The sequence below is a fragment of the Hyposmocoma kahamanoa genome, unplaced genomic scaffold (assembly GCF_003589595.1).
Source record: "Hyposmocoma kahamanoa isolate Upper Pololo Valley unplaced genomic scaffold, ASM358959v1 100021, whole genome shotgun sequence".
NCBI lineage: Eukaryota > Metazoa > Arthropoda > Insecta > Lepidoptera > Cosmopterigidae > Hyposmocoma > Hyposmocoma kahamanoa.
The window spans coordinates 11,503,448-11,529,094 of NW_020653200.1; the positions used below are offsets into that span (position 1 = coordinate 11,503,448).

A 25,647-nucleotide genomic window follows, 5' to 3' on the forward strand; every position below is an offset into this window, starting at 1 on the left:
GGAGAGGTGGTAGAACTTTGGCAATGGGACAGCCTGGCGGCCCTGCCCTCTCAATTTGTGCTATTATTATTATAAGAGGTTTATTTAACAAGCTGAGTGGAAAACTGCTCGAAAATATTTATATAAGGTGCTGGTGGAGAAATAACGTGACAAGCTCCAAACACTCATAAAAGTATAATAATGTAGCAGTGGCGAAGGATGCATATTTGAAGTAGGTAAGTAATGTAGAATAAATTTTATAGGTAAGTCGATAAGAATCATGTTATATCGTAAAATAGCAAAGCAACGTAGTCTTTTTTCACACTGATTGCATTGAGGCATAGTCTCCAGGCAAATAAAACGTGCGGACTTATTTCTCTGAAAAACTGAACCGCGCCAAGAGTGGTTACATACGGTGACTTTTAGCAGCGATGCAAACGCGTCTTGCAATTTATAGACGATTGCATCGATGCAAACGCGCGATTACGATCAATCGTGACAGTCGCATAAGTTGAATAATTATGTACGAAAAATCTGTATAGGTTTATGCACATTATATTGTTTTGTTAATTGTAAATTTACAAGCGAAATTAATAAATACATGAAATAAATAAATTAGTTAATTTAAAACGTGAATCGCATTTGCATCGCGTTTGCATCGCTGCTTAAAGTCTCGCGCGTGTGTAAAGGAAGACGATTAGCAACCGCATAGTAGCAATGCACGTGCATCGCGATTGTATCGCTGCTAAAAGTCGCCTTGTATAACTGCTCTAAATGTGTGTTGCGATGAAATTGCGCCAGGAACGTCCAAGGACAATCGATTACGGTCTTTAATAAGTAATGCACTAAGACGTATCATAATATACAACCTGGATCTAAGAGTGTATTTGAGAGAGAAGTTTAGCGAAATTAACTTATTTACACAAGGCTGCGTACAGATTTGCTCGATTTCTTAAAAGATCGACAAAAACAAAACGTGTAAGTTTTGTAAGCAACAGACGACCGGCTTAGTATTTTTTGTGGATCAACATATTATATTGTATGATCAGACGAAATAGAGTAAATGTGTAATAAATAGACGATTGATATCGTATTTTCGTACATCGTACAAATCTGTAGGTTACCTTTACACAGTAGGTACACACGCCAGCACATCAAGCTACACGTTGACGTATCTTGTTCAGTTGCACTGGAGGCGATTTTCGAACAAAAATGTGTAGTTTGGCGTGCCGTTGTCCGTACATTTATGAAAATGTAATGTTAAGAATTTTTTTACCAAAAATGTGATAAATATAATATTAATACTAGGATTAAAAATAAATTGGCTGTTCTTGACTGTTGTGTTAACAAAGTCACAAATTCATACGTTTCTAAAAAGAAATAATAGAAAAATAATAAGATTCCTGTTGATATTCAAAATTTGCTATTTACGGGGTTTAAACCTGTAGTCAAACAAAAACTTTACACTAAAGGTTAGTTTATAGTTTCTGCGTACTGGGATGACAAGACTCTTTAGTAGTGACCCGTTTAACTCTTGCCTGTTCTCTCGACTCATGCTATTTGAAACATTATATTGTAAATGATAAATGTGTAGGTACACATGTTTATTTACCAAGATCAACCCCTGGAGTTTCTTACCAATTCTTCTCAAGAGAATCTGCCTTATGAATGAGTGGTAGAGTTTAATCAATATGACGATTTCAAATGCAGTTTGCTTACCAATGAAATTAAGATTATTTGATTTTGAGTTTCCGCCAGTTTCAAGATACTCTTATCATTTAAAAAGATGGCAACACCTACACAAGTACCTACTTGAATGAACGTTTATTATAATTAGTTTATTAGCGTACCATCGTGTGTGTGTAAGTAAAATGGTAAAAAGTATATCGAATGAAATAATAAGTATTATTAACCGAAATCGCTGTCTTGCTGGTTGGACAGACCGTCGCCCGCGCCTCTTTCGCTCCAGTCTAAGGGGCTTTCAGGCGGTGGCGGCGCTTCCGGTGTCTCTGACTTCAGGGGAGGCGTGGATAACTCCGAGACTGGCGTTACCGGCGCGCTTTTATGTTCCACGTTCCTCCTAAACGACAAATGCTCTATGCGCAGCTTGCTCGAGGCACGACTCATTATCGAGTCCCTTCGCTCCTCCACTCCGTTTATGCTCTTCGTCAGCGCGGTATAGTTAGGCTGCAGGTTCTTATTTACTTCGGACTGGTAATCCTCTTGCAACCACGGTGGTACCTGAAACGTAATATCGTCTACATTTATATTTCAAATTTGGCGCTGCCAGGGATATGCCACATTTATTTACGTACGAGTAGTAGAAGAGTGAGTCGGTTCCGACAAAACTCATTTCACGAAACTTGGTGCCTGATATTTGGTACGGATACATTCCAAGTTTCAGGTTAATATTTCTTAGTGATTTCATCAAAGTGAATACAACTCTAAGATACACTTACTTTCAATAAACTTTGTTGTGTTCCTTGTTTATCTCTAATTATTTGTATGTGAGCCGCTAATGGATGCTGTATCGTGGGCCTATTGTCCAGTTCGTTTAGATTCGTTGATATTTTGTATCTTACCGCCTCTAAGTATGTGAGCATGGAGCGCATCTGAAAAGTAAACCTTAGTTTTGTTGATTTTGCTAATATTGTTGAACGAAAGTGATTTGAATAAGATATTGAGATATCTAAAGATACCATTGCTTCTCCGTAATGCTAGATTGATTTCATGAGGTAAAGAATAACTAACGTGATATAGCTTGTCTGCCACATTTTGCTGCGAGTCGTCTGTGCCAAAGGTAGGCGTTTGCTTGATTGCCATTGCTAGCTTCTCCAGGCCTTGCATCGACTTCCGCTCCCGATCAATGTCTTGTTTCACTAGTTGTAATATTTTCAATAGAGCCTGAAATTATACACATTGGATACTGATTTGACAACAATTTAAGTTTGTTTATTCGGCAATTGAATTTAAGTGAAAGGAAATAATTCCATAATTTATACTTTTACGACCTCGGTGACCCAACGGTTTGCACTGTGGGCATTGGATGTGGAGGTCCCAGGTTCGATCTCGGTAGGATCAATTTCGGAATGGAACTTTTTTAAGTACGTTCTGTTCTGGGTGTTCTGACTTGTGCTCTCGGAGTTAAGTTGCTCTGGTGCTCATAGTACTAGAAATTACCCTTAAGTTTGAGATCAGGCTATTGGTGTTGTTGTTTAGCGCATTTGCACATTTTACTTAATTGAAATACTGCTACATAGAAGTAAGTACAGAGTTAAGGCCCATTTAGATGGAGAGAGTTTCTCGCACGCTCCGTGACGAAAACTCGTACGCGGTTGTCGTAAACAATAATCGCCATAAGATTATCGTATCGTAATGTTTACATTCAGGCAAGAACTAAAATCTCGCCTACGATTATGTCATACGAGATTCGCAAGCAACTTAATCGCCTCCTCGACTGTTTACACAGAGAAATATGTAGTAAGGAGATTCTTGCTTACGAGTTTTCGACTTGTCTAAACACGATCTCGTATGACATTTTTTCAAGTTCATACGATTATCCTACAAATCGGTTCGAACCGTTTTGAGTACGACAATCGCCATTAGAGTCAGTGATTACTGATGGTATTGACTATGAATATATCAAAATGACGCAAAAATCAATTTGGAATTGCTGATAATATTAAGTTCATTGCACTGTATAGAAATATACATTTTTTAAATTTTTTTTTGTATATATAACATTTCTTAACCCTTTTTTTTTCTTTTTCGTTTCCTTAGTTCTTGTCTTAAAAAAGCAGTGATAATCAAAACACGCTCGCGCACTGTACTAGAAATAGTATATAGTAGTATGTATGGTAGAAACGGCTGGAACAAAATCTCGAAATACGATTTTTGCTTTCAAGTTCTGTTTACACGGAGATGTTCAATATTGAAAGGCGAGGCGATTATCGCTCACGTGGAAGGGCGATAATCGCGAATGTTTAGACGAGGAAAGTTTTTTATATTCTTTCGATAATCGTATCTTCGAGACGAGAACCTCTCTCCATCTAAATGGGTCTTTACACTGCATATTATAAGTTCTTTGATGTTAGCTCTGATCTTGAATGGCTAATATCATGAAGTCATTAGTAAGAGTAGTGGTAAGAAACTATATCACTATTATCTTTATACTTATTACTGCAAGTACTAGTGATGCAACAGAAGTGTCATGGCGGAAACAGAAACGGTAACAGAGGTCAAAAGTGTAAATAATATAAAAAATGTAAATAAAAAAGGAAGCAAAAGTGTAAATAATAGTATTTTTTTGTGCTTTTTTTTAGATAGATTTTTAATGAAATAGCTCCAAACAGGGCTAGTTTTTGGTTTCATAATTGCGCTTAACTGCTAAACAATATGCGCTCGGGCTTGAAATCCATCGCGCGAACTTTAAAAATTCGGAAATTAAGAAGCGCTAAAGTTCAGAAACGGAAATAGATGTGAAATAGAGTGTGGAACTTCTACAGTTGCGGAAGCAGAAGCAGCGAGGTCTGTTGCATCACCAGCAAGTCGCTGCTGGCCTATACACGTCGACCGCGGAGTGCTAAAAAATTGGAGGAAATAATACGTAGTACCCATAGAAATCTAAATAATAGTACCTATATGCATATTACTGAGTCTAAACCAATATTGGATATTAAAATAAAAAAATTTCGTTTCCTATATTATTCGTTGTTTATATGAAGGTATAGTTCACCTGTTTACGCCGTTCCTTGTTCATAGCGAGGGTGGTGTGTTCGCAATAGAAGTCCGGGAGCAATTGTTCGCTGGCGCCTGGCGGAGCTGACCTGACACCTCGCACTACTTTCATGTCCAAATTGGCATTCGCGTTTTGTATTGGCACTACGAGAGCGTTTGTTGCCTGCAAATAAGAGCCCAAATAAAATTATGTAGAGGTTTCATATGTCTACATTGTTTTCATGTGTCATAAAAGGTGGTAAAAACATCAATCTAAAATAGACGTTACGGAATGGTTATTTAATGTTTACATATTTGGTTGCGTTTTTAGTGTTTTCACAGGTGGTTTCATCGAATGACTAATTGTGTGTTAATGGCCAGAATTGGCATTTTCGAATTAAAACAATTTAACTGTGCCATTTAACATAAATAACGTTAAACATAAATACATATACATATAGTAGGCAGAGACAATTGATCGCCACTTAGTGTTAAACAGTAAGATAATGTTTTTATAAAAAAGCAGATCTTAAAAGTTCGTGGAATTACATCTATTTGCCAAGTTTTATTCAATTCGGTTACACGAAAGTGCGCGAAACCGGGTTTATCCTAGTTTGCCACCATTAGAGGTGGAATATTTTCTTAAAATTTAAATTGGATCCTATACTGAGGTACCCTCCTTCCAACAAAAAAAAGAATAATCACAATCGGTTTGCAAATGCCGGAGTAATCGCGTAACATACACACAAAAATGAATTGAATTAAGACTCTCTTCTCTTTTTAAAGTCGGTTAAAAAGTACAATTAAATATTTTAGTGAGAATTTTAGATATATATACGCCAGAATCCTTACCTCTTAAGTGTGCTAACGGATAAAACTATGAATATGATTTGTAGTTTAAGTAATTATAGTAAAATACCGTCCTCATCAGTCTTCAAAATGGTAGTTCAGAGGAAAAATGTCATTTAAACTGTGAAGTAAAAACTCTGGGCATAAATTTTCAGCTTGAAATCTCTCCTCATTTCTATACTTTTGCGGTTTTGTATCTACCACCCAAATACAAGATACTTATATCGAATCTATATCTATCTCCAAAATACTTAAACTCGCTTAAGCGTTCACATAAACACACGTACCTCGGTCAATTTTGGAGGCACTGCAGCGGTCAATCTGAGGTAACAATCGGCACACGATTTAAGCTGTGCAAGCCGTTCCTCTTCGAGGGACTCCAGCATGCCCGCGCCCTTTACCACACTCGTCTCCCATTCTAACCTGGGTGTTACAAATATTTGCTTCATGTTACATTTCTATAGTCCTACATTTAACAATCCTAGGATGGCGACACTACCCATGTAAGATGTAAGTACCCCTGTGTAAAAAAATAATAAATCCACCAGTGTCTTCGGTGGGACATGGGTGGGACCTTAGAGGGTTTCCATAGTCTAAGGATGGGACCTTAGAGGATGGAAAAAAAGTGGTGGGACAGGTAATCTGTCTATGTTTCTAAGCCTCTAAGGTTTCTACCTTGGAGGATGGAAAGGTTTCTACCGTCAAATTTCTATGAAAAAAGTATTTTTTGACGAATTGACGGCGAGAAGTTTACCTGGAGCGCTCTGCATGCACGCAGATATTGTAATATTCCACTTCAGTCTTTTTAACAGCGTCTTCTGTCTTCCGTTTCTTGACCTTGAGCTTGGCGACGTCCTTCTCACTGGTAGCGTTAGTCCCTCGCTCGGCGCGCGCTGCGCTGAGGATAGAATGCGCGTGTGGAATGTGGCCCACACTTGAACTCCGCGATATGCGGCTGCAAGTAAATAACATGACATCTGAAGAACTCTACGCCTTTTCCTTACGACAGAACACGGGAATAACAGAATAAAACAACACAGTCCTATTGATTTACATTCGCAATGGTTCTACATTTCGCATAGCAGCGCAAAAGAAGGATCCCACGAACAGTACTTAAATAGATATAAACCAAACATTTCATTCGCTCTCATCCGCAATGTATAAAGTTGATATAGTCTTCATCCAAAAATTTTAGCAGACCTAATTTCCAAAGTTGCGTCCTGGAGCTTTTCATTTTCTCTGGCTGCAGTGTGAGAATGTTTCTTTGATTTTGCTTCTGCCGTCCGCCACTCGGTAAGTGCTCGCGTCGTTTTATCTACGTTTCCTTCAATCTGTAACGATCATGGAAACATTATCTAACTACCAACGTAGTAATCAACGTCAGCAGGATATTGGATTCCTGGTATTGAATGTCACGGCGTTCATTGTAATTGCAGTGTTACCTTCTTTCTAAGTTTTAATTGGTTATCGGCGACATGTTTCATTGGTTTCACTAACTCGTCCGCAAGAGCGCTGGAATAGTTTCTGTAATGACGAAATAAACCTTTTATTCTTGGAAGTTATGCAAGCACTAGTTATATAGACATTCTAATGATAATGACATACAATTTATCTTTTGCGAGGTATGTGGGTATTTAATGCAATCTTTGTTGTTTACCTATGTATTTCAGCGCGTTTTTCCATTTCTATGGCGACGTGTTTCCATGCTTCTGCACAAGAACCAACGCTTTCCTTGCATGCTTTGCTTAGCTTTGCCCCAAGTTTCGCTAAACATTTAGAGTAATAGTTTTCTGCTTGCACTCTACAACAAGAAACAATGTCTTAATCTGTCGGCAACGTATTTTTCTTGACAATGGAAGTGTACAATACAACGTATAAATAAACAATTATGTTAGCGCAACGTTTTGTTGTCGTGTCTACAAAAATACTTTTTATCATTGTGATTGGGTAAACCCATAACTTCAGAAGTAGTTATAGTAAATGCAGTTCAGACCAATGGATGGAGATTAATTTTTAGAACGCCGTTTATATTTACGTCTACGACGACTTGGCCCACTTGGCGGCACCTCGCGACGCGCTATTTCTGATTTTGTGGCCATTGCCGCGGCCCCACCAATACACCGCGGTCGATCACGCAATACAGTATCATTTAGCCCGATAATGTTTCAGAACTGAGAGAACTATAATTAATACAATTGTATACAACAATGAGTAACAATCAAATTGTCCCAGAATTTTAAGGCTCATTCAACATATTTCGATGAATAAACGCTCGAAGAAGCAATTTGCGTTTAAACAATAAGGTATTGTTAATCTATGTGGAAAGTAAGCGTTACAGAGAAATGTCGATAAGATTGCTTATCGATTGCGTGCACGACTGGTTCCGAAGCTGGGTCGCTGGAGCGTGGCGACCGTTCAAGTGAAGCGAGGCAGTTGGACCATGCATGGATAAAATATGGTAATAGCCCCGTTCGTATATCTCCACATCATATTTACAGTGTTTATTTAAGTTACATAGGGGCTTAAGAATTTGAATAGACGCAAAAGATAGGACTACGCTGTTATTTCTGCAATATTTGACCAGGCGCGCGTTTTTGCTATTACTCATACTTATATTATTACCTTTCCTGTAAAATTACAGCTAATTCTTTACTGAAATCGCTTCCTTGCTTCACGTAGCGACGCAGCTCATCAAAACCGTGTTGCGCCTGGAATAGTAAAAATTTAGATTAGAATAGAATAGAATAGAATAGAATAGAATAGAATAGAGTAGAATAGAATAGAATAGAATAGAATAGACATTTATTGCAACGCCACAACACATAGATACAAAAAAAAAATGGTACTACTTAGACAAGCAAAACAAAACAAAAAGACGTAATTAACAAAATTAAAATAAAATGAAATAAGACAATAACAAACAAAGAGCAAAACAGAAAAATACTAAATATAACAACTACAAATGTTGTACTGTCATGTGTGCGGTTGTGGCGTATGCAAAAGGACTTCATTCAGCTTATGCCACAGCCGCAATTGACTGTGGCGCTGGTTTTCATTAGTTGTACGCATAATTAATGTAGGTAAATGTAGGTATACAAAATGTTTATATAGGACATATCTCATCTGTTATTGATTGAAACTATTGTGTTTATCAAAACATTAGTCGGAAGTATAAGACGATTATGGCAATTAGATTATTCGGGAAAATTATAGGCTGTTTTAATTAAATTATCGCGCATGGGTTGCTATTGCTAACTAAAATTTATCGCCGAAATAATAGGTATAATTAATAATTGAAGGGCAGTTAAATGTTTTGTGTGAACTGAGATGTGAGATTGGGTTTGTGGGGATTAATAAAGTAAATATTACAAGCAGTTTTTGTTTGTTTCTTTGTATTTATAAAATACGTTGGGTAGCCTGGTTTAAGACGACACACTTAAAGTTTAAGACCGTGTAGAATGAAAACAAAAAGTGTTAGAAAATCAACTATTGTTTTATTTTATTTTATATTGTTTTAGTTTCTACTTATCTGACTCTTACATACTAACGTGAAAAGTACTTATACTTAATAGTGTGGTTGTAATTGATAAAAAAGTGCAAAATGGGATTTGCGTACTCTGTACTATGTGTAAGAGTACTCATATGCGTCGGCAAGAGTTCGTTACACCTTTTTTGATAGGACTTCGTTTATCAATTGCACGAATCACCTCCATACTCTTCTGCTAATGTGATTTTTTGTCTCGGTATGCATGTAAGAAGAATCTACTTGTGACACATTTCTCAGGGCTATTAAACCTTTGAAAATACTAGGCTCTCGAAAAAGGTTTCAGTTGATTTAGAACGAGGCATAGCGACAGACATTTTAATCAGAAATACACTATTCTAAAAAATTGGTATGATACTACACGTACTCTTGCAAACGTCGAGTTGCGTACTCTTGCAACACGTCGAGTTGCGTACTCATGCACACTTCAGCCATTCGAGAATAAAACTGCTACTAACCCCATGTGTTGCAAGTGACCAGAATCGTTTGCAGTTTGATCTCTAGACGAGTTTTTGGGCGATTTCATACAAAGTCAGTGTAAAAAAATATGCTTAGTTTAGTCTCAGTAACAATTTGAAAATACCAAAAAGGTTTATGCAAATACGTCAAAGTGTTCAAACTTAGGTAGTTTTATGGTTTTCAATGACTTTTGATAATTTTTCCGCACAACAATCTCCACTTCCAAGCACTATAAAATGACACTGAACTTAGTTGCTTAATGTAAATAACTACTCGGCAATCTACATTGCGTACTCTTATCTGATGCGTCATCTTAGACCAGGCTACCCTATTAGAAAATAATTGTGATTGGCTACTTTTAAATGATTCTAGTTGTTGACTTTTGTAAATAGTTTTACATAACATAGCATATTGTAAATAGATATATTGGTCAGACATGGCCAATGCGTTTACATTTTTATATATACCTACTATACACGTCAGTTGCCGACAAATCACCCTTTATCTGACTGTCACGCGCACACGCGCTCACGCGCCAACGGTATACATCAATGGATTAAATGATACCTCTGATACATAACCACAACATATACGATAACTTTCTTTGCAGTGTTACTTTCACTGTGGTCAAAAAGGATTCCAATACTCGTGTTAGTAAGATTTAAAATGGAATGTTCGCAACTGATAGTTGCTGCGATTCGAAAATGGTGTGCGCATGAGTTGAATGGTGACGAACGCACGCGCTTCCGGCCGGGAAGCGTGCACAGCTATTAGGAAATGAAAACAGGCCGAGTCCAAAATAGATAAAATCGGCGAAACTCTTAATACCCCCAATATTGTAATAATGATTATGTTATAGTGATCCCAAACGTAATAGGGGTCATTCCTTACACTTTTCTTAGTGATAGCACTATAGTTTTATGCTAATAATAGAGATGAGTTAGAACAATGATAATAAATTCTTGTAAAAGCAAATTGGTTTCCACGCCTACTAAACGCTAGCATATTGTATGCGGAAACTTGGTCGGCAGAGTCGATTTTAAGAAGAGATAATTGAGGCAAACTAAACAATTCATGGTAGTGTTGGTAATGAAATTAAGCGAGCACCGTTTTATTTTAGCGCATTCTTACCTAAAATGCTTTCGCTAGACTTTTTTTCTCTCGATGGAGTAAAACCTCCAGACAGTTACCCTGATTATACTGGGTACGTTTGACTTTCTCTCTTATGGTTATTGTCGTATTGTGGCTTCAATACTTGAGAACAATGATGTCTTTGATTGTTTCTTCTTTCACATTACGTCAAGAATACATGGCGCTATCTAGACAGATAACGTTGTGTGTTTGCACATTTTATTGTATGCTTTCTGTTGACGGTAGGATGATAAAAACATTTGTTACTTGAACTCTACCACGATGTCTTAAAAAAATTCAAATGTAACTCCTTTTTCGCTCATCTGTATGATGAGCGAAAATGGACGAAGTGCTGAAAACGCCAATATACGACGTATGTCAGGCGTGGATTATGATCGCAATGAAACTGCAACTTATAAAGCGCATGGAGGCCCTGCCTAATTTCCGCTATATATTTTTTATAATACCAAGTGATGGGACGAACAAGGCATGCGCCTACGAGTGTTAAGCGACATGCCTGTTTGAGGGACATCGCCAGTGTGCCTGTCACCTTGAGACATAAGTTAACAAGTTGACAATCTCACATTACTGCTTGGCGGCAGAAATAGGTAAGGTGGCGGTATTTTCCTGGGCGAACCCTTTCACAAGGATATACTTACATACGGTTTCTACAAATCCATTTAGTTCATTCTGTGAAGTAAGTAAGTAGTATTATTTGTAATCAGAAACTGTACGGCAAGGTCAAGACCTGGATGAGCTTAAATTTTAGTTTTATTTCGTATGTATAGTAGCTGGAGAGCAATTAATGACGCTAGTGCTTATTTATATGTCAGGTGGATACGGTAGGCTACAACAAAATTGCACCTACACAATCCGTCGAAATTAGACAATGGATAATGTAACCTTGTATCGTTCACACAATGTAATATAATAACAACATTACTACACGGCAAACGTGACGTATGTTAAAAGTGATCAATTTTATGGTTTTACTGTAAGTATGTGCAACGTAAGAACTTCAAACTGAAATCTAATCACTGCAATTTAATCACTACAATTGTCACGAGTATATTTTACCCAGTAATTGTCTTTGAAGACTTGATTATTGGAGGAACGGAGGTTGATCATGTCCTCCAGGGTGTTATGCCAGCGGTCCATGCCGGCTGCTATCTTGTTGGAGACGTTCTCCCTGTTCATTGTGTCCTCCTCCTTAACCGTCTGGGAAAATCTTGCATTCCTGCTGCTATCGCCGCCAGGCTCCTTTTTGTTGGCAACACTAGAGAATGCCCTGAGAAGAAAAGTTCTTGTTTAATTTTGGAGCAAAAATAAACAGTTTCTGAACGAGTATTGAGACATATTGAGTATGTAAATAGCCCATGGTTGCCCATTTTGGCCCGTATTGAAAAAAATCTGATTATGTGACTGATTTAGAGAAATGTTAAGACGCCATTGGGGATTATGTTACAATTATAATATCATATAATTATATTACACACATACCAATTAATAATAAATTGATGTAGGTACCTAGTAATGCAAGAAATATCCAAAATAGCCTTGTCAAAGTTTGCTTGTTTTCAACAATTACCGTTGCGTTATAAATCTTAAAATCAGAAAAACAATTACGTACGGGTTGTGTGAATCACACTTCCTATTTCGATGCGTAACATCGTTCTTGCTCAATGCAGACGCTACTAACAGTGAGAATTTTTACACTTATGACTTGTTTGCAGATTAATCAAAGAATCGCGGGGTAGCCTATACACAAAAATATCGATAATGAGGAATTAATACCTACTTAAGTACCTGTGTATCCTTGTGTCAATGTCGGAAAATTTAAGTATGATAGATAAGTAAAGAGCAATGAGTAATGGTTGAAGTATGTCATTTCTCAAAACAAGGAGAATTACTGACGTTCTACAGTTGTAAACAAAAATTTAAGAGCATTAATATTAACACATATTCCGTAAGTAGGTACATTAAATTAAATTAAGTACCTACGTACAGTACCTAAGTCCAATTGGAGAGACACCATGATTTAGCTATTATGCCAAGTTCTCACGGTCCATCATTACATTTACACATCGTAATCATCAGAAACCTTTGCAAATAAAGTCAGTAACATGTACATTAGTAACTCTTTTTCGGTGAAGGGTAACTTAAATAATTTGGTTTCGTAACATTTCGAATCGACGTAGACGATTTGTAAAACGATAAATAGATCCACATCCTATGGTTTGAGGTATATATATGTACATATGTATATCTATATTAGATACTTTAGTGTTTCATATCTGAATTATCAAGGTCGTTAAGTACTTAGTACGACTTAGGAAATCTGAAAGTAGTATCCTATACTCGTTTTATCTTTTTTAAGGTGTTTGTTTTATTATGATGGAAGTAGATTAAGGTTTAGATGGGATACTTTGTATAAGTTGATGTAATAAGTGAATAAATTCTAAGTGATGTAGGTATATCTTCGGTTGAGGTGAGATTCTGCACGACATACCGGTACGGTGTCTAGTCCGCGACCGGTCATTACGTCACGTAACCGTCTCGGGCGACCGTTGGAGCAATCGAGTTTGCAACTATTACCAATGATCGCCGTATCATCAGCTCTTCGTGTTTGAATAGTGTAGGTATTTTCAAATTAGGACAACTAAAAAGGATGTCTAAAAGATTTCGTCCAGAGAAAGTATTGCCACCACAGATTCTTCTGTGATTGCCACCACAGACCACATAGTGATTGCCACCTTACCTATTTCTGCCGCCAAGCCGTAATGTGAGCATTACTGTGTTCCGGTTTTGAAGGGTTAGGGTGTTGGTGAAATTGCACATGGGACTTGTCAACTTGTGTTTCAGTGTGACGGGTACAGTGGCAGTGCCCCTCAGATCTTTAAGAGATTTGACATATGTCTTGTAAGCCAAGTAATTATTTACGAGTTCAAACAACATATTATCGACGTACAGATGCATCGACTATAGCATATTATTAGAATATTAAAAAACAACATGGCTTCACTTTTAAGACATCATTGATAGCAATGATGTCTCAAAAGTGAAGTAATTTCAAAAACCAATCTATTCGTTTTTGCAGTGCATGTTAATCGAGAAAACAAATTAATTTCGTTCGCTGTGTTATAAACAAAAAAGTAACTTGCAAAAACCAGTACTTTTGTTACAATCGCCGTCTTGGCGAGATCGCAATGGAAATCACTGTTACTATAAAATGTTTATCAGTGTTGAATCGATTTAAACGTGTAGGTACACATACACAAGGTGTACTGCACCTTGAAACGGAAGGTGCGTGATAATTCTAAAGAAAATATGTCGCTAAATGTGAGCTAATTCTGGACAAAACAGTCCTTACTTAAAAGTATGAAATTATTTTCTCCTTTTATTATTAAATTTCGATTCGATTTTAAAATTATATTTCGTAGGTAGGAAATTGTTTAGTTGTCTGTTTTATAATCTTTAACGGGAAGTGAGTAATTAGTTTGTCATCGGTTCTGAAAAAAATACACTTTTTGAATTAGTACAGTACTGTATTAACGTTGCGATATTATGATACGTCATAACGTTTGCTTCATTCACCATGCCATTTGTAAAGTAATGACATATTGTAACTGATTCTTGGAATTACAAATATATATCACTTTATCTACTCTAATTCTATATTGCTTATTTGTCATATAAACGTCAACATTGTACCGTAACAGGTGTCTTATATTTATTATAGTTTATGCAATGATAACGTGTCATGGCGTACCGTAATTTAGATTGTTTAAAAATTGACATGTTACGGGGCAATATAAAACTTACGTGGACCGATTGATTCTCAACTTAAAGAATTCTTTAAACAAATTGTTTATATATTAAAAGATCGGATAGTAATGATAGCTTCCATAGTAAAGAAATATGTGTCGATCTGCGGCGTCTTATTGCAAATAATTTGATTGTTTTTGTTTAAACATAATAATTACTTATCCACATTTAAACCAGCATATAAATGGTTCTATTCAGTAATTTTTTGAACTTTCAAATCTTGTTTTCCAATTCCGCTTTTTTTTTAGTTACGACAGTATTTGGTTTCACGCACGATGGTCGATCTATGATAGAGTGTGAAGAGGGTTAAGTTTTGCGTTAAATGAATCTGCATCAGAGATGTCCAGTGTAAGTTTGGAACGTAAAAGTGACTGATATATAATTATTTTAGGCTGTATATGTATAATAAATACCCGCCACTGAGTACTTTGAATGGCCTACTGGACTATACTAATCATAGTTCTGTTGGTTTTCCATACAAACTTTCATCCCCTTTCATATTTATTTTTGTGACAAAAAGTCTATCCTATGTCCTAGGTCTCATCTATCTCTATACCAAAATTCGTTAAAATTGGTTTAGGCGTGAAGACGTAACAGACAGAGCTACTTTCGCATTTATAATACTAGCAGGTGCCCGCGACTTCTTCTGCGTAAATTAAGTACTTCAAATAGCCTACTGCACTAATTGAGAAATGGTTGGTTCTCCATACAAACTTTCATCTCCTATTTCACCTCCTTTATGATTTATTTTAGTGACAAAAAGTAGCCTATGTCCTTCTCCTAGGCCCCATCTATCTATATCAAAATTCATTAAATATATACTAGTTTGGACTACTAAGTCCGGCGGTGCTCTGTTACCAAATTTTTCAAAGTAATTGTTAGTTATACCTTGTTTTACTCGTCTGTAGCTAAGCTATGCCTCGCATTTTATGCACAGCCTAATATGAAGCATAATTTAAATTGCATATTTGAAAGCTTTGTGTATGTAAGTAAGTATACATGACCAAATAAATAAAAGGTATTAATAACTATTGATAATTTGAAAACTATAATTTTTGACAGCTATAGAATCTATAGAAACTACACTCTGCTACATTGAATTATGCGATCATTATGTAAGTACCCTAGATGATACTCTCATCATCAAAATATTCCACGCTTCCTTTTGTTAGGATCAAAGGTTAAAGCTTTTATGATGTACGAGATATGCCATCCGGTAGAATGTCTAGGTACCTACTAATTACAATTTAAAACTTTAAAACTAACCTTTGACAGTTTTATTATCTTAAGCTCGTATCCGAGACTAAACTGTAAACCTAGATCATAAATAAATCTAGAAAACTCGGACGCACTTCGGATGTCCCTCGTACACTAAGTCCGATTAGAACCGAGAAAATACGATATCACTTGTATACATACATACATGCAGCTAAAATGATTCCTGAGACGCTTCCGACCGTCATTTCTCGGATTCGGAATCAGACGGTAGTGTGCAAACGCCACCTAGCCAAAGAAAAACTGTCAAAAATCTTAGTTTCAAAGTTGTAAATTGCAATTACTACTTACCTTTAGATATTGTACCCGGGAAAAACTTTCATAAAACTGTTTCTCATGTTTTTAACAATTTTGAGAACCTTGTCGCGTTCTACATTACTTATACCATTATTTACACGAGACGCAAAGTCACCTATGTTATCAAATATAAAATGTAAAAAAATTAACATATTCAACAACCACAACCACGAAGAATCCTCTTGGTTTGAGAAACGGAAATCAGTTGTGGAATAAGTGTCGATTTAGCGCGAAGAAAGTATTTCAGATTGATGATTCTAATGCGGTTTGGCACTTTCACTGAATGCTGAGTTACTGACGGTGTGGTGTTACCGACAATCGTGACGTGTCGCGTCGCAGCTACGTCGTCAAAACCGACTGGTAACGTCGGTGTACATAGATTAGAATTTGTCATCGATATATTTATTCTATTTAATTCCTATCATGTTGTTTGTTCTTCGTTTTATTACCATAATATTAATATACTTTTCGAGAAATACTCCATTAGTTTGTTGTTATTATTGGTACCAAGATAGAATAACACAACAAACATTCCTTCGACCTGACTGGATTCGCTCTGCGTCTGTTGCTACATCGAGGTCACCGTTTCTATCAAGTGTCTCGATGATGATTTTGATAATCTCTATACAGAGTACTAAAAAAGCGACCTAAAAAGTTCGTGAAATTACGTCTATTTGCCAAATTTGATTGGAATCGGTTACTGGAAAGTGCGCGAAACCGGATTCATCCCCCAGGTTGCCACCCTCAAAGGTGGAATATTTTCTTCAAATTTAAATGGACCAATACAGAGGTAACCCTCTTTCCAACAAAAAAAGAATCATCATAATTGGTTCACAGTTATCGCGTAACATACATACAAAAAAATACAGTCGATTTTTTTTTAAGTCAGTTAAAATGAATCGTGTCTGGCGATGATTGTCATATTTTTTATATTATATTTACAATATAGATTTATATATAGATATATAGATTATATATAGATTTAGATAGACTTACTAAGCAGAAATCTCGATACTAGCGAATTCCTAAAAGGGCACCGCAACAAACAAAAAGAAAAAAAGATCTGTAGCTTAGTTGGAAAGAGCGATGGCCGCGTTATGGTAACAGACGCTGGTTCGAGTTTAGTCAGATCAAAGAGTTTTTGTTTGTGTTGTTCGATCTTTGTATCAATAATAATTATCTACACATTTAATCATACCTTTGTTGATGTAAATCACGCTGTTTTTTTATCGAGTTAGACAGACAGACAAGCCTTCGGCTTGCTATTTGTGAACAATATGTGCAAAAAAGTTAAAATAGTTATTTGTTATACAAGGCTGCAAAATTGTGGTTAGGCGCGAGTGCTTTCAAGCCACGAGGCGCAAAACCAATTTGCTGCCGAGCGAAACATACAACTCTTCACCTCACTAAAGCGAGGAAAATGGTAGACGAAGGAAAAACAGTTGAATTTAACAAATCAGTTTTAATAAACAAAATCAGTTATCATTATCAATTTAATGTCAACAATAATAAGAATAAAACATACCAACGGATTTATAACACATAAACAATGTTCGTCAAATCGCGTAGTTGAATGTGTCATTATGTTGTGTTTTTTTATCGAAAGATAACGTTAGGTGCACCACAGTCCATCGTCAACTTCGAATTTCAAAAACCTTTTCCACGTTAACGTGGAAAAAACGCTTTTGCGCGCAGATTTTTAATGAGAAAGAAAGCCTTTCCGAGCTAGTGAGGTGAAAAATAAATTTCGTCTCCTGTTTGTAAAAATAAACTATACGTACCTACAGACTACAGAGAAATGATGTGAATTTGCAGTAGATTAACTTAAGTAGAATAAACGCTAAGTTAATTGTGGTCTAAAGCTTTGAATGTATTTTTAGTGACCACTAAATATCTATAGGTTGTTATACAGTAGAACAGTACTTATCTATGACCAAATTGATGTAGGCTGCTGTGAATTACTACGTGGACTCGTAAAAATTTTGTATTTGAATTTAGTATCCTGTTTTTGAAAAATACTTACAAAAATAAACAAAATGTCCATAAAAGATATTGATATAGTACTTAAGATTACGTTGTGCTCATAAAATTCATGAAATGACGCGGTAATCATGCTGGTGTAACTGGTAAGTTTAATCAAGTTAAAAAATATACTAAACACCCGTAGAGCAAAGAGACAAGAGCCTTGATCGAGTAAGACTTAGTCGATTGCGTTGACATCTTGATTAATATTATTATCATGTATTAATTTCATTTCATCTCGCACAACGACATAGTATCAAACCAGAATAGTAGATATTTAGGGAGTTAGGTAACTGCCTCCGTGGCCGAACGGTTACAATGTTGGACTGCCAGGCAGAGGTCCCAGGTTCGATTCCCGGGCTCGGAGAAATATTTGTATGGCCTACATTTATTTCTGTCGAGAATTTGGGCGTAATTCTTCCAAAAATTCAATAAATTAACCGACCTCAGAAAAAAGGAGGAGGTTCTCAATTCGACTATATGTATTATTTTTCAGGATTGGTCCATTTCAATTTGAGGAAAATATTCCACCCCTAAGGATGGCAAACTAGCGGATGAATCCTGTTTCACGCACTCTCTGGTAATCGATTTCAATAAAACTTGGCAAATAGACGTAATTTCACGAACTTTTGAGGTCGTTTTCTTTAGTTGTCTGTACTGAGATTATTATTTTTTACTTTTCTGATGTCTGGGATCATTGTCCTCCTGTACTTTTTTTATAATATCATGTGACGGGACAAACTAGTCGTGCGCCTGATGGTAAGCTACACGCCTGTCCATAACAGTTGCAGTGCCACTCAGGGTCGTATTCTAGAACTCTACTCAATGCTCAAGTCAGGATTTGAGCAGACTTGAGTATGATTTCGAGATATGGAAATACGACCCTAATGGCAAGGACTTGAATATGATTTTCAGTGCTCACTGCAATACTCAAGTCCTGACCTGAGTATTGAGTAGAGTTCTGGAATACGACCCATTGAGTCTTAAATCGCAAAAATCTGAGGGGAACTGCCACTGCGCCCGTGACCCTGATACATAAGTTGACAAGTATCATGTGTCTGTAATTTGACCAGCACCATTACCGATCAAAACTGGAACGCAGCAGTACTCACATTACTGCTTGGCGGCAAATATAGGTAAGGTGACAGTACTTCCCTGTATGAACTCTTTCACAAGGTGCTCTATTGCTACTAATAGAGTTGTTTTATTGTACACTGCTTTAACAATTAAATAGAGACGCATTGGTCTCTTAAGTTACAAAATTAATCCCATTTTGAAGCACAGGCAGTGCTTCGTTCGCCTTATTCCATACGTGTAAAGTTGCGGGTTTCCACAATGTGTGTAATATTTTGATATAACAATACAATTTTGAGTGTGTTCTTATCGAATAAGTTCATATTTTTTTCTAGATGTCCTGATACTAATAGACTAACACATGAATATGAACGCCTAGCAAAATCGATATTATTCTCGGCTGTAACTGGTCGTGTTTTATAATTGATTACCTTGAAATAATCGACTAAGATAAATCGCAAGTTTATAACTAGCTACACTGACTTTGTGGAGCGTTAGACATATTTTAAATGTGGGTACCGTAGCGACACACACACTATACGATATATCGGCTCTACATCTTCTAGCAGCTGGCCGTAACCGCTAGTGTTAGCTACAGATTCGAATAACGTTTGCCACATACCGTTTTTGATAATGTAGACTTGTAAGTGTATTAAATATCGCAACGTTTTACCACCATGATATTGAATTATTATGTGAAATTACTTCACTAGTTTGTTATGAATTATTACAATAAAGAGCGAACGCAAAGAAAAATTCCTTCGATCTCATCCGAATCAGCGACCTCGCCATATCGTGCTACTGCCTCAACTGAGCTACGGAACGAACCAGCAGACCTTACGAATTTCTCTATGTGCTTGTTGCAGATATTTGTTTTTGGTTTTAACGACTTTTTTGTCGTAGCGCCATCTGTGAGAAATCTATGAAATTTTATTTTATAATATAGACTAATATAGACAATCAAAAGCGATAGCAACGAATTGCGATGAATTAATGGAGGAATTTGCTCACCTTAAGCTGTTATACATATAATTATTTATATATTTTTTGTTTAAATTACGATCATTTAAATCAGCATTTCCCAAAGTGGGCGATAACGCCCCCTTGTGGGCGCTGCAGGCCTAAAGGGTGGTAAGAGACCCAGAAAAAAAATGGGGGCGTTGTGTAGAGGCTTAGGGGGAAATTTGTAATTTCATCTAGGAAGACTTAGATACCGACTGAGCTCTCGACCCTCGACTACAACTTGTGAACATCAACTAATATTAATTAAGAGATTGCGCAAACTAACTCGGTTCGATATTTCTCTCCGTGTAGTTCATATATCTGTCCCGTTTTATTGAATAAATAAAATAAAAATCATGTCAATCGGTCGCTCCGTTTCGAAATGAAAGTAGATACAAACAAACAAATAAAAAGGTAACACACAGTTTCGCATTTTAATAGTTATTAGCATTCCTAGATAGGTAATTTTCGTAGATAACAGATCGCGGGCAATCATGTTTTATATACGTTCTTAAATTCTCGAATACTTTATATACGTTCTTACTTGTTGAGTACGATTGAGCGTCGAATGAGATAAACGAGTTTATGCATGTTTATCTTATTCCTGTCGGTGCGTGCTGCTTATGCAATCCTATATACAAAACGTAATATTTATTTTATTTTCATTTGCGGTTTCGCGCGTAGGAGATAAGCAGTACTTAAGTTCAACACTTACTTACGTATTTCTTAAAACAAAACAATGTCGTAAGTAATTTTGTGCTTCTTCTTTTGAAGAGACGGCAATACTGTGCGGAATATATTAAATTCGGATTCATTGAAAATCCCACAAACCCATCATCGCCTTTGTGCCTTCTATTTCTAAAAACATTTTCGAATGAAGCAATGCAGCCTTCAAAACTGCAAGATCATTTCAATAAAATGCATCCAGATAAGAAAAACAAGAATGTAGCATATTTTCAAGATCTAGAAAGGAAGCATAATACTCAGCCAAGTGTAGCAAAACTCTTTTCGACGGCTGCTAAGCAAGATGACGACGGGCTTCGAGCTTCGTGCATCATCTCTTTGTTAATTGCTCAAAAATCGGAGACGAGTTAACTTGCCAGAAATAAAGAAAGTAATAACTACGGCGCTTCATAAACCGGTCGCAGATATTATCCGAAAAAATCCTATGAGTAATAATTCTGTGCAAAGACGAATTGATGAAATGACTGAAAACATTGAAGAATCATTGTGCAATCATCTGAGGACTACTCAATTCTCAATTCAGCGCGATGAGTCCACTTTACCAACTAATGAAGCATTGTTGCTGTCTTACGTGAGGTTTATTAAAGATGAGAAAATATGTGAAGAACTATTGTTTGCTAGAAATTTAGAGACCGATACAAAAGGCGAAACCATATTCAATACATTGTAAAAGTTTTGTGATGAGAAAGAGATTTCCTTGAAAAATATTATATCAGTTGCTACGGATGGCGCTCCGGCTATGACAGGGTGTTATAAATGCTTCATAGCGTACTTAAAAAAATAAAATTCCAGATGTCCTTGCTGTACATTGCGTTATCCATAGACAACATTTGGTTGCTAGAAATTTAAGTGAACGACTATTTCAATCACTGCAATACGTCATTAAAGCAGTCAATAAAATCCGTAACAGCTCTTTGAATGATAGATTATTTCATCAGCTTTGTGTTATTAATGACGAAGATTTGAACCGTTTGTTGTTTCATACTGATGTTCGTTAGCTATCATGAGGCAATGTCTGACTCGATTTTACAACCTGTTTGACTCTGTGATAGAGTTCTTGGAAACTAAAGATACAGAATTGCGCAACAAGCTCATTACGTCAAAGAATGATATAGCTTACATGACAGACAGATGTATAATTTGTTCAACGACATGAATCTCCAACTGCAAGGCGATGAACTAATTTAATTAAAACAAAAAATGTCGTTGCTGGTTTCGCAGCCAAACTGCTTCTACACAAAAAGAATCCTGCAGTAACGACGACTTGTTTGCCTACTGCCAACATTAGGAAAATCTCCACATTGACTTCACCGAACGATACCAGGATATTTTGAACTTGGAAATACCAGACTGGGTGTTGGATCCGTTTTCAAATGTCTACACAGTAATATCACCTCAGCTGGAAGAAGAACTTACAGAATTGACAACGAACGAGGAAATAAAAATCAAGTTAAAAAATGGCTACCAAGAATTTTGGCTACAAAAACCGATCCCGCAATTGTACCCTGGATTGTGGTCAATCTTTCAACGATTCTTGATAGCATTCCCATGGTCATGTTTGTGTGAACGTGGCTTTAGTGCTGTGATAACGCTGCTTACTAAAAAGAGAAATCATGTGCATGTTACTGTAGATGTGTTCTTGAGTAAATTGGAACCTGATATCAACAAACTTATTAAACAGCATCAGATTCATCCTTCACATTAGTTTTTATTAGAATCGATTGTTTGTTTTATTTTGAATAAAAGATACAATGTCTGAATACTGTGAAGTTGCGTTTCAATAATCATTCTCATTGGCAGGTGTAGCCCGTAAGAGTTAACTTGAGACCTGAGCGCCGTTGCGTACTACGGCCCTGTCCCCATCACCACGGCGCGGCGCCGCCACCGTTCAACGGCACGACGCCGTCGCCGTGCTACGGTGCGGCGCCGTGCCCGAGCACGGAGCCGTATCACGGTGTACCTGATTCTCAGTCGATATTTCACAGTTGGTGTGCTCGGACGTGCCTTGATATTATGAATCGCGAAAAAGTTATTCTCATGTTGTTGCTAAGGCGGCGAATGAAAAAAAAACAGAAAATAAGAAAGTGTTGGGTAAATCCATACATTTATACAATGAACCAAGACGGAGGTCATTTCAAAAGGAAATATGCAGCGCTGAAAATATGTGGGGATGCGAAATTTTTTGAATATTTTAGAATGACCATATCAAGTTTTGAAGAGTTACATTTCAAGATAGCACCTCGTTTACAAAAACAATATGTGTTCAGAAAACCCGTTGATTCTATGGAGATGCTTGGTTTAACTATCAGGTAAGAAATAAAATAAACTAATCATAATCATAAATCAAAATATTTATTAATGTGTTGTACAATATGTGATTATACTAGATAAGTAATTTAAGAAAAATCATATTCGGACTCCTGTGTGTTTGATAAGATATCGCTCAAATTATTCGATATGTCTTCAATGAATGGATTTGGTGAAGTCTGGTCATGGATGCTTGAAGATGATGGAATGCGAGATGTATGATATTGATTGTATTGATAGGTAGGTTGATTTAATTCTGTCAATATTTGCATTACACGACTTTGATAGGTCAATGTTTGTTGGTCGTCTAATTTTTCCAGAAACGGTAAAATTGACTTAAAAAATGATACATGTCTGTTGTCAACATTTTTCAATGTTTCTATAATTTGATTTTCAAAATCATCTTCACAGTGCTTTCTTTTTCGTGAAGTTGTAGCTGGTTGGTAACGTGACCTTGTAGTTTCACTTCTCTTTGGATCTTCAGACTCGTCTTCCAATATACTACTGTCAGTTAGATTAGGTGCGTTTTTTTTCAAAAACATCAGCTGTTTGTACAAATGGTATTCTTTAATTTTTGTTGCACCAGCACCAGATTTGTTTGCAGACTCTAGCTTTTTCATGTATTTAATGAAATTGTCTTTGATATTTGTCCATTTTTTTACCACCTCATTTCCTGAAACAATAATTTTATATTAATATTCTCATGAATACCTACATTTAATTACCGTCGCCATTGGTTTTCTTTAGTTGTTAAGTAATCTAGAAAATTAATGAAAATATGTTAAGTTACTACGCAAAGATACTTTAAGGCTAGCATAACTTGGTATTTCTTGTAGTTACAGATTGGTAACCTATTAAAAGTTGCCCATTGATTTAAAAACTTGTAATTTCATCTATAGTATTTGCAATCCAGAAATGATTGTAGTAACCTCGTTCTAAAAAATAAGTAAGTACATTTTCTTCTTTCAGGTTTTTGGCAACTGGAAATTCATTTAGAGATATGGAATTCGCACAATATCGAGGAAAAAGTACAATCGGCAGAATAGTGCGAGAAGTATGTCGTGCTTTATGGGACATTCTTTTATCTGAATGTATACCGCCAATAACTGAAGACCTAATGAAACAAATAGCGGAAGACTTTGACAAAAAAAACAATTTTCCAAATTGCATGGGGGCCTTAGACGGGAAGCACATTCGAATTTGCAGTCCCGCCCACAGTGGATCTCTTTTTTTTAACTATAAAGGTTATAATTCTATCGTGTTGCTGGCACTAGTCGATTCTAATTACAGATTTGTGTACGTCGATATAGGAGCATATGGAAAAGAATGCGATTCGACAATTTTTCATAATACAAAACTGTACGAATTATTATTGCAAAACCGACTCCCCATACCAGCTCCAAGGCCTTTACCAAGCCTTCAAAAACCCGTTCCTTATGTCTTTATTGCAGATGAAGGCATACCGTTACTCAGCAATCTAATGCGCCCATACCCAGGGAAACATTTGAACATAGATCAAAGAGTTTTTAACTATCGTTTGAGTCGGGCCAGACGAAATGTTGAGTGTGCTTTTGGAATACTTGCAAATAAATGGCGGATATTTCATAGGCCTTTAAATGTAAAATATAATTTTGCAATAGATATTATCAAAACATGCTGTGTATTGCACAATTTTGTTGTATCTCGAGATGGAAGTAAAATGTCCGAAGAAATGTATATTGATGACTCTCTTTTGGACTTGCAATCAACTGTAGAAGAAGTTTCTTTACCAAATCCAGTGGATATAAGAAACGAATTTTCAAAATATTTTAATAGCGATGTCGGCGCGCTTAGTTGGCAACTAAGCAAAATATAACTCCAAACCAGTTAACCGGAGAGCAAGCGGTGTTCAGAAAGATAAGATATCGCTCAAATTATTCGATATGTCTGTGTAGTATAGTAAATATGACCATTGTACAATGTAAGTTGTGACTCTACAGATAGATACATTTACATACATGACATTAAAATTAAAATATATCTTCATGAGACCACGACGCAATCATGAAAACAAGATAAATAAATGTTAGTACTCACCCAGTTCAGTTTTTTCTTTTCTGCCCTTATCATCAAATGTTTCAAACAGGTTTCAAAACAAGATAAATAAATGTTAGTACTCACCTAGTTCAGTTTTTTCTTTTCTGTCCTTATCATCAAATGTTTCAAACAGGTTTCGGCAAACATCCTTCCACGCCTCTGTTTTTAGATTTTTGTCTTTAAAATTGTCAATTGTCTTATCCCAGAGCACTGGACGACTCTGCACTAACGATATAAAAAGGTCTATATCGATATTTTCCACCATTTTGTTTTATACACGTGCGCGCACGCCAGCTGTGAAATATCGACTGAGAATCAGGTACACCGTGACGGCACCGTGCTCCGGC

The 25,647-nt window shown here is 36.4% G+C and overlaps 2 protein-coding genes across 2 annotated transcripts in view; one reads left to right on the forward strand and one right to left on the reverse strand.

Moving 5' to 3' along the window:
* The window catches only part of LOC113234431 (nostrin), a 58,452-nt gene that overhangs the window by 3,123 nt on the left and 29,682 nt on the right, over positions 1-25,647 (reverse strand). Inside the window, exons 2-12 of the mRNA XM_026469779.1 lie at positions 11,756-11,966; positions 8,167-8,252; positions 7,202-7,345; positions 6,987-7,068; positions 6,745-6,875; positions 6,299-6,499; positions 5,832-5,967; positions 4,715-4,879; positions 2,731-2,883; positions 2,439-2,591; positions 1,893-2,220 (exon numbers count right to left, since the gene is read on the reverse strand). Coding sequence (XP_026325564.1) covers positions 1,893-2,220; positions 2,439-2,591; positions 2,731-2,883; positions 4,715-4,879; positions 5,832-5,967; positions 6,299-6,499; positions 6,745-6,875; positions 6,987-7,068; positions 7,202-7,345; positions 8,167-8,252; positions 11,756-11,875 — 1,699 coding nt within the window. The 5' untranslated portion in view covers positions 11,876-11,966. The remainder of the gene's footprint in view (positions 1-1,892; positions 2,221-2,438; positions 2,592-2,730; positions 2,884-4,714; positions 4,880-5,831; positions 5,968-6,298; positions 6,500-6,744; positions 6,876-6,986; positions 7,069-7,201; positions 7,346-8,166; positions 8,253-11,755; positions 11,967-25,647) is intronic.
* LOC113234518 (protein ALP1-like) lies at positions 22,770-25,295 on the forward strand. Its single transcript, XM_026469894.1, has 2 exons — positions 22,770-23,226; positions 24,194-25,295. The coding sequence occupies exons 1-2, from the start codon at positions 22,931-22,933 to the stop codon at positions 25,077-25,079; spliced, it is 1,182 nt and encodes a 393-aa protein (XP_026325679.1). The 5' UTR covers positions 22,770-22,930; the 3' UTR covers positions 25,080-25,295.

Coding starts and splice junctions, on each gene's coding strand:
- LOC113234518 (XM_026469894.1), top strand. CDS start 22,931: ATGAATCGCGAAAAAGTTATTCTCATGTTGTTGCTAAGGCGGCGAATG. Junction 23,227..24,193: donor ATGCTTGGTTTAACTATCAG/GTAAGAAATAAA, acceptor TTCTTCTTTCAG/GTTTTTGGCAACTGGAAATT.